A 16,877-nucleotide genomic window follows, 5' to 3' on the forward strand; every position below is an offset into this window, starting at 1 on the left:
CCATAAACTAACTCCAACTGAGCAATACATAGTCAGCTAAGAAAGTCTTAATCCTAGTCAACTAAGAAAGTAAGGACTTACTCACCAACCATGCCAGATCAGGGAGAGTACAAGGGAGAGGGCTCGCGGAATATAGGCGTTAATAGAATCTAACTCCTTACAGTTATAAATAGCAGCTTCATTCTCACTATATGCCCTTATTGCAATATGAATGAAGGAAAGAGCCCCGATTAAGTTAGGTAAGCTGCTGCAAATTGCATTTTAACAAATATTGGCAAAAAATGCTATGTTTAATGTATGAACAACCAGACCATATGAAAACTGGATTTAGCACCTTGGAGCTCAGTTAGCGCCAGCAAAGCAGACATGATAGAGCGAAGCTTGGCTAAGATGCTGCTGATCTGTCAGTCAGTTCCCCAAAAACTGATAACTTATAGCCTATATATAAACTGACAAAAAAAATGTTCTTCAGTAGAAATGTGCAGCATTGACCCCCTAAAAGGGAACTAAAATAGTCTATCCATCATATTTGTCTCTTTTTAGATGTAATATGTTTGTCAAGTCAATGCATGTTCTAATAGCAACTTAGCGTTATGAATTATTATATGCGTAAGTCACTATGTGGCTGCTTTTCGCTACTTGATCAAGGAATTCATCATTTCCCAATTTCTCTGAAATGTTACATACCGATGGGCCACAGTTGCACACAAATGCACGCAAATTCTCCCAAGATGTTTTCTTTCATAAATGTTGACGTTTGTGTGGAAAGATGCATATGCACAATAAGAGCCTTGAATGTTCCCAAGTTTTATAAATTTGATCTCTGCTCTGGCTGGTGGTATTTGGCGGTCTGCTCCCTTTTTTAATGAACATCTCCAACAACAAAATAATTGAAAAACACAAAAACAAAAATGAAAATAAACATAATTCATGAAACAACTCCCGGCCTATTTATATAATTTATCGATTACATAATTAATTGATTTCTGATTCTGCTCTAGTCTCTCCATACCTTCAGCTAATTCACCAAGTTACTACAAGAATTATTAAAGGACTTGGAAGCATGATTACATAACTCTAGCCCTTAAGTCTTTATGTTGGCTTCCAGTTAACTCTAGAACTGATTTTGCAATCCTCCTTCTAGGACATTATGCTTTAAATGAGCTATGATCTCCTTGTTTTCTGGACCTATCCATACATATTAATCAAAATGTGTCAAAATGCATAAAATAATGACGGGGTGTCAAGCTTTTAGATACAAGGCCACAGAGCTGTGTAATAATCTGCCTGCTTATATTGGTGATGCCCAGTTACTCTTCAGCATTTAAGTCCGTGCTGAAGATCCAATGTTTCAGTCTAGCATACCCTGAATAAAGCAGTTGATGTGCTGTTCATATTTCATCTATTTGTTAAACATCTGCAAAAAAATCCAATCATCATAAACTTATATTCTCTTTCCTGTATTCGGTTTCTCTTCCTAGTTTCCTTTATGCCATTACTACTTTGCCAAACTGCACTCCTATCCATAGGAAGTGACAGTACAAGTGTTGAAACCTAAAGATGCAAGTATTTAATCTTCATATTAGATTTCCCAAAACATATACATATTTTGTAAAATTCCCTGGAGTGGGTGGAAGTGGTCTCCAGAACAGGAACTTTGACTTTTTGTTTTTAAACTGTTTATGGGCAGAATTTATTTACTCTACAAATGCTGTTCTTGTTTATCTCTCCACCATTTCTGGCTATATCTCAATTACAATGATTATCATAATATTACTTTAATTAGATCTAAATTCTCTGTCTTACTTAGCATGTAACCTAATGAAAGTGAATATATGTAAATGATTACAAATTACTTTGTTATTGATTTATAGAAGGAAACTATACGTTCTTTGTGTTGGTACGCAGTGAAGAGCACTGTACAAAAAAAATAATTTTACTCAAAATTGAAGAAAAATACAACTTTATTCAAGTCTTTAGAAGATTTAATGGATGTTCTACTAAACAACACCAAGCTGGCACTTCAGGTGGATAAAATTGTAAAGACAGATTACCATTTGTCCTTCATTCCTAATTCCAGAGTTTTTCAGCAAAAAGCAAGGAGTAGCTTTGGAAGACAGAGAAGCTTCTGCTAATATGAAGTAAGGTGTATTGAAGAAAAATCTTAACAGAAAGAAAGAAAGACAAAGAACAAAATATACGGATCCAGAAAGACAAAAATAGAGGACAGTGTAATATATGTGGAAAAAGGAAACACTCACTAGCAACTTGAATCAAATAGCAAATTATCTGCAAACTTAATCAGAGATCAAATATTGACTGAGGAAATTTAAGTTGGATGTGTTAATAATTAAGGTAATTTCAGGGAAAGGTTGACATTGTTAAAAATATGTAAAAAATTATTTTTAAGTGACATGATTTTATTCAAAAATGCACTATAAAGTAATAAATACATTTTTTTGTACTAATATTTTGTTGGTCATATGTGACTAAAAATAAAATTGCCAGGCACCCATAATAGAATTAATTTAATTCAATTAAAATGTATAGATTCATTAAAGTGAAATTTCTAACCAGTATAACTATGGAAAGAAAATGACACATCATATAAAAGTTGATTAAAGTATGTAGGATAATGGTTATATTTGGAGAAGTTTTCAAGTTGCAAGAGTTAATTTTAATCATTTAAGGAATTTATGCATTTTAATTGAATTAATTCTTTTGTGGGAGCGCCCCACGAGTTTATTTGTAGTGATATATGAACAACAAAATCTTAGTACAAGAAAAAAAAATTACTTTATAGTGCATTTTTGAATAAAATCATGTCACTTTAAAATCTTTTATATATTTTTATATACCCTAATGACACACAGTCCTCGGCACGTTACAAAAACTTTGACATGGATGGGAAGGTGTTTAGACAGAACAGACAGAAATGACATTAGTGACAGAGTGCAATCGAACCTACGATCTTAAAGTGAAACGTTAACACTCATTCATGTTCATTTCTCATTTCAGAAAATCTTAACCATGGTGAAACCTTAACTGGTTTGAAGTACTGGGATTCTGCATTTGTCTATAGGAGAATCAAACTTTCAATCTTTCTTAGAAAAGCCCAACACTTTATCCACTGAGCCAATATCGCCAAATCACTGAACAGAGTATTTTGCCAAATTTGTATATACTGTAAATGATGAAAAATTGGTAAAATTAAAAAAAAAATTATTGTGTGCATTGGTCTTGAACATTCGACAATTTGATTTAATGTCCAACAGGCTAATCACTTAACCAATGCTGGTTAACTGTCATATTGAAGTCATTTGACAAAACCTCCATATCAATTAATCAAAATTATGATTTTTTTAAATTAATTTGTCTACATTGGTCTTGAACCTTCGTACGTTTGATTGAAAGTCCAACATGCTAACCATTTGACCAATACTGCTAATTCATGTGTTTGTGTTGGCTAAAGACTCTATATATATGTGTATTTACTAAAAATGGGTAAAAAATTGATTGCAAAATTTGACACAGACAAACAGACAGGACAAGTTGAAAAAAATGCATAATAATAATAATAAAAAAGTTATTCCAAGAAAAGGGAAAGAAAGAAGGTAGGAGGGCACTGTGCCAGACTGAAATTAGAGGAGCTAAACAGCTTTTCTATATAGAAGCAAAATAGGTAACCCAAGGATGTGGGGCGGTCATAAAACCTGACCAGTTCCAGACTGTATAGTCCAGAGACATGATGAATAATTTCAAATTAGGACACTACCACATCCAGCTTGATATGAATTGAAGTTGAATGCTTAAGATGGTGTCTTTTAACATAAAATTCTGTAACTAAGCAACCTGACTTCCAATCTGCAATTAGATGGGTAACAGTACTCTGGTATATATTAGTAGACCAGTTACAACTGAAAAGAGAAAAGAAACTTCGACCAGGAGAGGGATGATATTCTAATTTCACCTAAGATGAAAGATACTGTATATGACTGACTGTTGATTATAACAAGCCTCTGCGCTAAATGTGTATTTTGTGAACAACTTGAATAATGTTTTGTGCTTTGTATTGTGCTTTTTATATTTTTAATTCTTTTTAAAATGCACTGTTTTTAATGTGTGCAGTGTTTTGAGCTTGTAAATGAAATTGCACTGTTGTATGTTAAAATGAACTAAAATAAATCTGAAATTTTAAAACACCTTAAAGAGAAACATAATATATGTTGAATAACAGAGAATTCATATGTTCATTGTAAAGGGTCCTCCATGACTGTAGAACAGAGCAGAGGTACAAAAATCTGTTAATTTCTTTTTTCTTTGAGCTACTTCCCTGGGGCACACATCATTAAATTTTTAAAAAAAGAAATGCACTACCTATCAACATGAGACCTGAAGTCCAAGATAAAAGCCATTCTCCTCTTCAAAGCTTGTACTTTAAAAACTTAATTAGGACTTTTCTACTGTTGCCAAGCATGCTGTCTTTAACAATACACCTTTTAAACAACCAGCCTTCATTTCATATGGTTTCTGCAGGAAACCCCCCTCAATGCAATTTACAAATATAGTTACGTACTGCAATTGTTTACATATATTTTTACATTTGGGGCACAGGCAAGTTAAGTGATTTGCTAACAGTGACACAAAGGCTTGAAGGTAGAAACTGAACGGGCAACCTTGCAGTTTAGAACTTGAATGTAAGACGTTATCAGAATTCTAGTGATTGAGCTTTACTTGATGCTCTACATAGGTATGATGATCAATAAACTTACATAATACAAATAGTTAGTTTTTCTCATGTTTGAATGCTTAGATAAACAAAATTGTAAGCCAGCAAAAAGTAATGAGGAAACTAAATCCAGAATGTTACAGGCTTAATTGAAAGACTTTCACAAATATGAACTAGTTATGAACAGTCATTTCTGTTGCAACTATTTTTCTACTTCACATAATCAGTTCTTCCACAATACTTTAAATTCTACTGTAGCTGCATCCTTTGTTACATCCAAAAGAAACCATTATAATTATACTACATATATACTGGGTTAATGCTGCATCCTTCACAGTTGGCATCCCTCTAGAAGGCAATGATACTACAGAGCTATTAAGCAGGCTTTCACCTCACTCAGTTACGATTTCCAGCAAGTAATTGCCAATTGCAGTGATGGTCTGTCTGGTTCTAAAAAAAAAAAATTAACAACATACTGTATATGCAGTCCCTGCCACAAATCAAACCCTATCTCGAACTTTAAACCACAATCTTGCAAATTCCTTCTCTCCTGCTGACTGGAAAAACAAGAAAACTCCATTAGTGGCAGAGACTACTATCAACTAATGCTGTGCATCAAGCAACGTGTGGGGACTCTGATGCACTCTTTGTAATAGGTTCCTGTCTGTATTATGTTATAATTAAAAAATCGAGCACAAAGCGGAGCACACCATTCAGTGTTTCAGACTCATGTGATTGTATGATGACTTAGTTGTCTCAGCATGTCTTAAAGACAGGTTTTAAAAGATAACCAAAGAGTATTTCTTCGGTCTATTAAGAATGTCTTCAATCTTTCCTTGAAAATGACCTTAATGGCTTTTTGATGGCATTTAATTTGTTTATTGAGTAGTTATTTAACTATTTAGCAGGAAGAGATATTTTGGATTAAGTCCCATCATAGTCCTCGCTATCTAAAACTAAAGAACTTCAGTAACCCTTGCCATGTCAGAATAAGACATGCAAAACTGTTTGGGATACAACTGATCATTTGTCTCTGCAAAGGTTCAAATGCTGATATACCTTTTTTGTGATGTAGTTATCAGACCTGCAAAGCACCCCCAAAGTGGTCTAACATCCCTCAACTTGTATTTTATGATTCTGTAGTAGTCTAATATACCAGATGTCTAAAACATGTCAACAAAAATACATTAAAGTACAATCAGCAGCTAACGTACTTCAGGCGTAACTATAGGAGGTACAGCTTATATTTTGGTAGTGGCCAAGAATATTTAAAGAGTAATATTTAATGCTACGTGCAGTTCAGATGTCCAGATGTCCTAAAAATATATAATATTAGTTATATTTAACTTTTTCAGAAAAAAATCAAACAGTTCTATACATGTTATTAGTTATTTAAGGTTAAAACAAAACTTTGCATAAAAAACTGAAACTTTTTTAACATCTTGATCATGAAACAGCCTTTATTATTCTGCTATGCAGAAAAAGCAATGCTTATTAGAAACAACAAGATCAATCAAGGAGAAAATATACTGTATTTGCTGAAAAGCTTATTTAATCACATTTTCAGAGTAAAGTGACATCTAGAAGTATGAAATAGAAGAAGCACATATTAAAGTAAACATCAGCTTTAATGCATACCACTAAGCTTATTAAAGTAATTGCTTTTCTAAACTAATGTCAATGAGCACACCTTTTCTTCCCACTACTGAGTCAATTACCATGGCAATTAACATATTTTCCACATGCAACATGGCCCTTTGGGTGTTTAGCACCGAAATACTCTAATACATTTCTGCTACCATCTTACACCAACTCACTTTAAAAACTATTAGCAAAGGTAAACAGAACGTTTTAAGCAGGAAATGCGCAAAGAGGGTTGCAGTAATGTCAAAGTATATTTTTAATTTTTATTGGCCACAGCACAATATTACCTGAAGACACATATATACTATGTCAGTTCTTTAAACTCCTTTCCTCCATTGCACTATACAATGTGTAGGAATGTCAAATTTAAATAGACATTGCTGTTAAAAAATAGGGGAATGACAGGTGAAAAATCAATACTATAGAAATAATATTTAAAAGATGTTTTATTACTTCATGCAAAAAATGTACATTTATTACAGTTGATCAACTGTAGCCGGATTATTTATTTTAACCAACATATTCAGGAAGAGATTTTGTAGAGATACTTAACATGGACAACATTGTTCCTGGTCCATTTGGTTAATATGAAGGGAGAGAGACAGAAAAAACATTCTATATCTTTCCATGGTCAATCATTTTTCATATGTTTACCCTGGTCAGAGTAGCAGAGTTTTATTCAATAAAATCAGCATGTCACAAAGGGTCAAGCTCTGTTCTCTCACCTTGAATATCTTTCTTTCCAAGACTATAAATATCAGCTATAAAAGCATTTTGCCCTGCCTGCATATTTAATCCATCACGCAATTTTTCTTGTTCTTTTCTAGCAGATGGTTTTGCTCTCTTCTTCATTTCTTTAAAATCGATATTTACTGCTGAAGTACTGCAACCCAAATGTTAAACGAAGTACACCCTTAATCAAGTCAAGCAGTTCAAATTGTCCAAAAATTTTTTTTTTTCTGGCTGAAATGTTAAGTTTATTTCTTTGGATGGCAAGCAGAATATTTAGATAAATGTTTCAGTAAGAACTGCCTGGAAGTGTAAGGGAAGAAAAATATAATGCACTTTTGTAAGCAAGACTGATGACATTATGCAAGTTGCTTGACATCTACCTGTCTGTGTAACAACAGCACAAAGATGCCCAGTTAGTGTTGTCAAGAATTTAGGTGAATTTTTAAGCCCAGTCCCTACCTGGCTGTGGCTTACAAGGTAGAAACAAACCCTAAACAGTGCACCAGTCCATCTCAGAGCACACACATGCAAGCATACACCTAAGATCACTCTCTAGTTGTCAATTAGCCTAACCTATATTAGATGCAGGAAGAAAAAATTTGCATATATGTATGTTAGATTAACTGGTATTTCGAAACTGTCCTGATATAACTGACAGTGTATCTGAGTGTGTCCTCTAATGGACTCTTATACCATTTTTCTATTATTAATTTATTAATTAACATTAGGATCAATTTTTAAATAGATTTTTCAATGGAATACATGCTGCTATCCTCACAGACCCAAGCATCAGTCCATCTCAACTGCCTTTGGACAATCTGTGAACTAGAGAAATGTCACAGGGTGAACATAGAGGATCAGAAGGATCTAAAGGCTACATCTATAATATTGATAACACCTGTAATATATGACAATGTAAGAGACTGAGGAACATAAAGTGGGATATATTAAACATTCACCTGGTAGCAGTGTAGTCACTGCCAATTAAGATGCTGTATTACACCTTATCGCAGGAACAGCTCATTAGAAGATGGAAAGAATGAAGATCAGGAAGGAGGATGAAAGTAAGATGAAAAATGGCCTGTCTCAATAAATGTGGAATGTTTAATTGCTTTTACATAAACTGGATGAACATCGAAAATCACAACAAGTTCCGGTACTGTGGCATTTTGTGTACCATAGAGAACCGGCTTAAACTTAACTTTAGATGCTATTTTAATGATGGATGGTTTTCACCAGTTACAATCAGACAGAATGGAAAATGCAGGAATGGAACTGGAGATTTACACAAATGAATAATGTTAAAAAATTGACCACTATATAGGAAAACAAAAATGTGTTACCCAGACTGAATTTGTCAACATCACTGCCTAGGGACGTAAGGTTCATCATCTTGATTAATGTTTATTAACTCAGCAACAGAAATCATTCACTCTGTTTCAATCCTTTATTGAAGAATCATTCTGGTCTGAACATGTTGGTGACATCAACCAGGGGAACATCAGAACAAACAAACTTCTATCAGCATGTTGCATTTGTGGACACAATAGGCTGGACCTGCTCTTTTTTTTTTTTAATATTTATATTTTTTCATTAGCTTCCATAACTAAGCATTTCACAACAAGTTGCACTGTGTGAATAATTGTATTTGACAAATAAATTTTAATTTGATTTTAAATATTTCTGAATGTTTCTTTTTGTCTACAATTATAGGAAAAGCTATATACCTGTATAGCAGCTGATAGTTATGTCAGCCTGAATGGGTCTCTGTTTGTATAAATTTAATCTTAACGTTTTATGTACAGCAAGTTTTACGGAGCATGTAAATTAACATTTGCCATTCCCTACCATCACTTTGTATATATTGCTGGATGTATATTGGACTAAAATGTCACATGCTAATGTAATATTTAGATTTTTTTTTAAATTACAAATGTACTAAGCCTGTAATTAGCGCTGCTGATTCACTGAATCTAAAAGGTGTAGGTTCAAATCCCACACCCAAACTTTGTCTATGTTTTGTTTATACATTCTCCCCATGTCTGCGTGGGTTTTTCCCTGGATACTCCCGTTTTCATCCCACATATCCAAAGATGTGACTGTCAGGACTGCAGGAGTTTTTAAACTGGCCAAGTGTATGTTCATGGGTGGGCCCTGCAGTGGACTGCCCCCCTGTCAGGGATTCTTTCCTGCCTTTCATGCTATGCTGCTAAAATAGGCTCCACCTCCTGCAGCCCAACCCAAAACTGGATTAAACAGGATTGAGAATGCTATTTTTTATACATGTGTCTTTATTTCAAATAATACATTTAACCACAAGCATCAACACAACGTGCTAGCATCCATTTCTTTCTACAATGTCTTTAAAATGTATGCATTTGTGCAGGGTCCACAATCACTGTCTAATTTTCAATCTTATTCAGAGGTAGGCAACAGCTATGTTCATTACAGCATACCAGAGGTTTATTGCTGAGACTGTATCCCTTACATTCCTCAAAGCACTAATTGCAAAATGATCCATTCAAGATGTTCCCAGATGTCTTGCACATTGTCTATTATTTCATCAGATCTGCTCTGGGGATTGAACATAATGCTAACCTCTTACATTATGTTAAAAGCTTGTTAAATGTTAAACGTCCATCATTACCTTCTGAAAGCAATGACGAAATCGCAATATTTATTTAAATCAACCTAAGATTATATAACATTTTCCAGTTTATTCTGCATCATCTTAAATCGTCATCGTGGATTTTCTTTAAAGCCGACTTATATGGGTCAATTAACCTTCTAGTAACGATGTTCTATTACTCGACAAACATATAACACTCTTCAATATCAATAGAGGTGAGAATGCGCACTTGTCAACTTTAGATGCTTGTTCGTTATATTAAACAAGTCACGGAAGATGCCTGTCTGTGTGTCACCCACCTACTAGCCATTTCACCTAACATCAATTACTTTTCAGTATAAAAGTTTAATGTGATCTCACCTACGTAGACTGTAATCAAATTTATAACTACATTTTCACGTTTCTTAAAGGGTACATTTATTACGGTGCAGTAAACAGGGACTAGCATAACTGTTCGTTTTTAGACGCAGTAAACAATGTGATTTTTATCTATGGCATAACTAATACAGCTGATGGTCCCATTTTATGTTCTGTTTGCTGTCAACAAGAGTTTCTCGCTGGGAAAGCAATGCGTGCGCCACCATTCACTCGTCCTGTTAACCATTACAGCTACTGGCAGGTAGCAACAGATAAAACACCTAGCAAAACAAAAAAAAACAGCATACAAATAACGACGATGTACGCGACCCCCAACTCCCCAGCTTGATGACGCTCTCCCAGTAAGGTGAACAAAATTTCACACACCTTAGTCTGCACTTAAAGGCACTAGCGGGCGCGGAGAAATTACACAGAAATGGTAAAGACAGTTGCATTTTTGATTCAAATAATACATGGTATCAACGTGAAATCAAAAAGACGAAGCTGAGACGCAACAGATCGCGGCATTCCTACAGTGTGCAGGAGAACGCGCGAGTGGGTGCGTGCGCGCCCTGGGTCGGTTACAGTCTTACCTTTGCCTGCATCCTCCTTTGCCATCTCCTCTGTGTAGGTGAGGTTCTGTTCGACGCGTCTCCCCCTCCGCTGCATCCCTCTCACTCTGCCTCTGAGGGTGTTTGTCTCTCTCCGGCTGTCTCTTTCTCTGTCTTTCTCCGTGCGTTTGTTAAGCAGGTGGCCCTCCAGCTCGCTCCTCACACTCTCAGGTGTAACTCTCTCCCGTGGCGCTCCCAGGGCACGCGCCGCGACGAGCCACAGCAGCCGGCGCCCGCTGCCTCCACCTCTCCAGTAAAACGCGCGCCTTCGTTGCGCTCAGTTTCAATCTAGCAGCACAGCCGCCGCCGTCGCACGCACGTGTGCACGCGTGGAGAAGTTACGCGCGGCGACAGCAGGCAGCTCATCTCCCTTTTCTCCTTGCCTGCCTGTCAGTGAGCGTTAAGGACTCCAGCTTCTACGGCTTCCTAATGTTTGAGTGCCTCTAGTGGTCCTCGAGCGTGTGAGGTGCGGTTGCTTTTCTTGGCCTTTTCCTTTCACGACTCATTGTAACAATTATTACTGACTGGAATATTAATATCGTAGGCCTCATTCATCACTCCCGGGCTGACATGCATTCAAAGAGAGGAGGTCACTGCGGCTCACACATGCAAAACAAATTAGAAGCGATGCCTGTATTACAGCTGGAATTAACCTCATAAGGTAAGGAATTTAAAACAAAGCCAACACTTACTGAATAGGTAAGGCATAAATGTCAAGGTGAGACAAGGTGAAACAGTGAACATCGACACACTGCAGAAAGAAAGGTGAAAAAGAGAAGAAATATTCTCGACAAAGTGCAACATACACCCACGATTAATGGGACGATGACCACTTTAATGTATTGCACTCAGTTTGCACAGTATGGCACCAGCTTTGGGTAGTGTACTTCTACCTCGACCTCCAGTGTAGTTGAGAACGATTCTCTTTTGTCACATGTATGGGTTATTTAATCACATAAATACACATAATGCACTCTTTGTAAAGTGTTTATTCCAAAAAATTAATATGAGTTAATTAATTTATCAATCCTATTGGATGTCAGGGTGCTACCTCACATTTCCAGTATATACTATTTGAATTCCAGTCCAGGCATTGTTAGGGTTCTCGAGGTATTCCATCATATCTCAAAGATGTACAGGTTGGCTGATTGGAGAAATTGTATGTGCAGCACATTCAGGAATTGTTCCTGCTTGTCATGCAGTGCTGCTGGAATAGGGTCAATCTTCTAGCAACCCTCCTTTATAAAAAGCAGATTCAGAAAATGGATGGACAATTCATGTCTTGTGTCCAGTGCTGCTGGGTAGGCTCCATCTTCCTGTGACCTTATACTGAAACAATCAAGTTCAGAAAATCAAGGAACAGATGTTTTGCTTCCTGATGATTCCATTTTTTGAAGCATCTACTCAAAGCAGTGCTGGGTGGAAGAAAGAGGTTCAGAAAACAATATGTGTGTGGTCAGTGTGTTGGAAAGCAGGGATTTGGGAAATTGATACATGACTAGATAGATAGTTGCTATGATAATGTCATATTTCTTGAACAGTGACAGCAATCTGTGCAATTACTCATTAGGTTTCATACAGTGTATTCTCCCTGTATTAACGCAGTTTCCTCACATACACAACTCCCACTATGCATAAGCAGAAGTGTGGCTGGTAGTGCCACTGCCTACATTTATGTGATGAAGAGACACACACTTTCAGTACGGGGAACACATTTTTTGTTGAGTTAGATCTTACACTTGTTTTTTTACTAATTTTTGGGTTTTGAATCCAGAAATGACCCCAGTTTTTTGCTATCACATCCAGTTTTTACGATACAAAGTACCCTCCATTTTTTTCAAAAAAATACAAATTATACATACAATGAAAAAATAATGAAATAATAACTTGAATGTACTGTTTATTTAAATTTCTTTTGTTCATACAAAGGATTTATTGTTACTCTATGACATTTTTTTTACAGTAAAACATTTGAAAATTAATCGGGTAAGCGGTTAAGGTAAAAATTTACGTTTATAGCTTTTCCTGGAGTGTTCAGTGTTAGGACAATTCTGCCAGATGCTCCAACAATAGTCAGCCATCATGTGTACATCCCGTCAACCCTGATACCGGCCTTCCATGACCTTCAAATCTTGGTGGAATCGTTCACCTTGCTCATCACTGACTGCACCAAGGTTTTCTGGGATGTTAGAAAGATGGCTATGCAGAAAATGCACCTTGATGCTCATATTGCAACCAAGCATGTTGTAGTTCTCCAAGAGTTTCTGGGCAATTTCTGTGTAATTATTTGCTCGTGTGTTTCCAAGAAAGTCCTTGACAATGGCTTTAAATGATAACCAAGCATTCTTTTCGACTTCTGACATTGTCTTGATGAAATGTTCATCTTTGATGAGCTGCTGACTCTGTGGACCATCAAACACACCAGCCTTTATTTTTTCAAATGACAGGCTAGGAAATGCCAAAATGAGGTACTTGAAACCGTCTCCTTCAGTTGGCAAAGCTTTAACGAACTGCTTCATCAGACCCAGTTTCATGTGCAGAGGCGGGAATATAATATTCTTTCTATCAACAAGTGGCTCATGTAGAATGTTTGGATCACCTGGTTTTAGGGCAGATCTTGGAGGCCAATTCCTTTCCACCCAATGCCTCTCACGAGCTCTGCTGTCCCACATGCACAGATAACAGAGATACTTGGTGTATCTACGTTGCTGACCAAGAAGGAAGCATATCATTTTAAGGTCAACACAGATGACCCAATTGTGTTGGTGATATTGCAACAACTCAGTGACTCTCTTTATGTCTGCATATTCTTCACAAAGAGAAACTGAATGGCCAATTGGGACTGACCCAAATATATTGCCATTGTGAAGGAGGACACACTATAAGCTCCGCTTTGAGCTATTGATGAATAGTCGCCATTCAGTTCAGTTATAGATTGGAATTCCCAATTCCTCCATTAAACCAGGTATGTTATGGCAATACACAAAGCCACTGACAGTTCTAAAGTACTACAGAATTATCTACACAATTTCTCTGGTTCAAAAGTACGATACCTTTATTCCTTTTTCAAGTAAGTTTTTCTCACACAGTCTTGATGCTAGGAGTTCTGAAGCCTTCTTCGATAGTCCCAAATCACGTGCCAAATCACTCAACTCATGCTGATCAAATCCCTTATGAACAGAGTCCTCTTCAATTTCAAACTCTTCATCATTGTTGTCACCTAGTTCATCACCATAATCATGTTCTTCAAGAGAGGGTAGTGTAATGAAAACCGGCACTGGGATTTCATCTGAATGAGCAACTGGGCATATAGCCGATGGTAGACTTGGATATTCTATGTTACATTTATTTTTCTTGTTATATCCTGAAGTTTTCACTATACAAAAGTAACAGTCACTGAAATGATCTCCTGGCTCTCGCCAAACCATAGGTATAACAAATGGCATCTTACCACGTGTTCCCTTTGTCCACATCCGTAAACCCTCAACACACTGCTTGCACACCTTATGAGGGGCCCAAGACTTATCTTGATCACCAAGTTTAACTTTGAAATATGCCAAATAGGCTTGCTCTACAAATATGCTGATGTTCGCCCTTTGACTGGGAATGGTGAAACTGCCACAGATATAACAAAATGAATCAGGGTTGTTTAGGCACTTACGATGAGAAACAGCAGAGCCAGACATGATCTGAAAGAAAGGAAATACGTGTGTAAGTAGAAAAATAGATTTTGCTTATTCACTACGTAGAGCAGTGCACAACCTCTGACCATGCTGTCTTGTGTGTAAATGAATAGCCTATACAAATCCACGCTACAGTAATCGCACTAATATAAGCGGTAGAGAAAAAACATGACATGATAGAAGAAAACTAACTGCACTTTCAGAATCAGCATACCTATTTTAGTGTAAATAAGCTTAAAAATTGAAGTCAACAAAAAATTTGTTCAAAATTGTTCCCCAGTGATCACTTTTAATTTTGGCAGTGTAATAAAATTACCTGGATTTCTTCTGCAAGTTATATTGTAACTTCACACAGTCTGGGCACCACCAAAGGCAATACACCTCTGTAGGTTATCACAAACTTTATCTTCACTCTGTCATGGTGTGCAGCATCAACACCTTCCATTTTATACTGACTGGGATCTATATTTCATAATGGATCCACAAAGTTTGCTACTTTCGGCAACCCATCCAGAGTGTGCAATGTCATGGATAGCATGTTTTGCATTGATATGTGTTTACTTTTCTGCTGGTAAATATATTGTTTAGGCATCCATTATGCTAGTTTAAGCTTAATAATGCTTATGATTTCCGCATTCACAGTATATAGCTCAGATAAGTCATGAACCCTCTGGATGAAGCAATTTTTGTATCTCTCAGTTCCCAGTCTGCCCTTACAAAGTTAAAAGCCCATTGCTCTTTGATCTATTCATGCTTTCTTAAAAACACCCTTTGTCTGAATATTCCTAAAACCAAAAAACAGCTACATTTTCCTATATCTTTCTCCTTCACAGACTATATTGATTCAGTCTCCCTCTGACGCCTTTCTAATTTAGTCTTGTTAAAATGGGTATCTATCATGTATCTCTTACTTAACCTCTTTAAAGGCCATTCACATGTTTCTTATAATTTGCAGACCAGCAGAGAGCTTAGTTTTCCCCGTCACATCTAGCTTACGGACTGTTCAACCTCTATATCATCTTTTATGATTTATACTATACTCTTTCCAAAAAATGAGAACAGTATTCCATTAACTTTGTTAATGGCATAGATAAGGGCAATTACTGTTCCTATGGCCTTTTCAAAATGTGCATCTAAATGATACACCTGATTCTTGCATATTGTAAAAGCTGTCATGTACTAATTTTATTCTCACATAAATGATATACTTTCACAATTAAAACGAGAAAGATACTTTATGTACAATTGACTTATGGAGCTCAGATGGGAAGAGGATACATATTTTACTTTAAGAGTGCACTATTGCTTGATGTACTTAAGCCACATTCAGCACTGTTTTAATATTTCTCATAATACACTCCTGTTCTTGGTCAATGAGTATTGTCATATCCTTACATTAGATGCATTTTGAATATCTAAGTGAAAGCTATCATACTTCTTTGCCACACCTACTATATTCATTACTTCCTTAAAGAAGTAATTCAGATTGGTTTGGTAAAAGTAGACATTTATCATAATCACTACCACTGACTGTCTCGTTTGCTAGGATGATTGTCTTTCAAAATTTGATCCATCGATTCAAAGATTACAATACAATACAATACAATACAATACAATACAATACAATACAATACAGTTTATTTTTGTATAGCCCAAAATCACACAGGAAGTGCAACAATGGGCTTTAACAGACCCTGCCTCTTGACAGCCCCCCAGCCTTGACTCTCTAAGAAGACAAGGAAAAACTCCCAAAAAAAAAACCTAGTAGGGAAAAAATGGAAGAAACCTTGGGAAAGGCAGTTCAAAGAGTGACCCCTTTCCAGGTAGGCTGGGTGTGCAGTGGGTGTCAAAAGAAGGGGGTAAATACAATACAATACACAGAACAGAACAAATCCTCAATAAAAAATTTTTTAGAAGTATGGAGCAGAATTTAACAGTAGATGATATCACATAATAAGATTTAGATAATTTTAGACTCCTGGAGACCTCATCCATCAAGCTGCCTCCCCCATTTGGCCATTCCACGGCTGAAACAGTGTTGGGCCAGCCAATCCGAAGAAAGGACCCCTGTTTCTCACGATTCGTGCAATCTTCCATCAGGGATGACTTTACCTTAGGCAGGCAAAACAACTTGGCAGGTGAGCCGTGGCACCAAGTGCCACATTTGAGTACTGAGAAGAGAAACAGAATAGGTGAGGGTTAGTATCCAATTCTAACTATCATGTTACTTATGTTTTAGTGCTAATGACTAACAACAGAGATGCAGTATGTATAGTTAATCAGCAGCTCTAGTCAGGATATGCTAAACTGAAGTAGTGAGTCTTCAGCCGGATTTAAAAGCTGAGACCGAAGGGGCATCGCTTATAGTAGCAGGCAGACCATTCCACAGTTTAGGGGCCCTGTAACTAAAAGCTCGACCTCCCATTGTTATTTTATTAATCCTTGGAACCATAAGCAGACCAGCATCTTGAGATCTTAATGTGCGCTCTGGT

General features: G+C 36.5%; 1 protein-coding gene across 1 annotated transcript in view; it reads right to left on the reverse strand.

Annotated features, from left to right (window-relative positions):
- pitpnm3 (PITPNM family member 3) overlaps positions 1 to 11,246 on the reverse strand; it is a 280,043-nt gene extending 268,797 nt beyond the window's left edge. The window contains exon 1 of the mRNA XM_028806634.2: positions 10,685 to 11,246. Coding sequence (XP_028662467.2) covers positions 10,685 to 10,760 — 76 coding nt within the window. The 5' untranslated portion in view covers positions 10,761 to 11,246. The remainder of the gene's footprint in view (positions 1 to 10,684) is intronic.
- Between the last annotated feature and the right edge of the window lie 5,631 nt (positions 11,247 to 16,877).

This window comes from Erpetoichthys calabaricus, chromosome 8 (assembly GCF_900747795.2).
Source record: "Erpetoichthys calabaricus chromosome 8, fErpCal1.3, whole genome shotgun sequence".
NCBI classification, from domain to species: domain Eukaryota; kingdom Metazoa; phylum Chordata; class Cladistia; order Polypteriformes; family Polypteridae; genus Erpetoichthys; species Erpetoichthys calabaricus.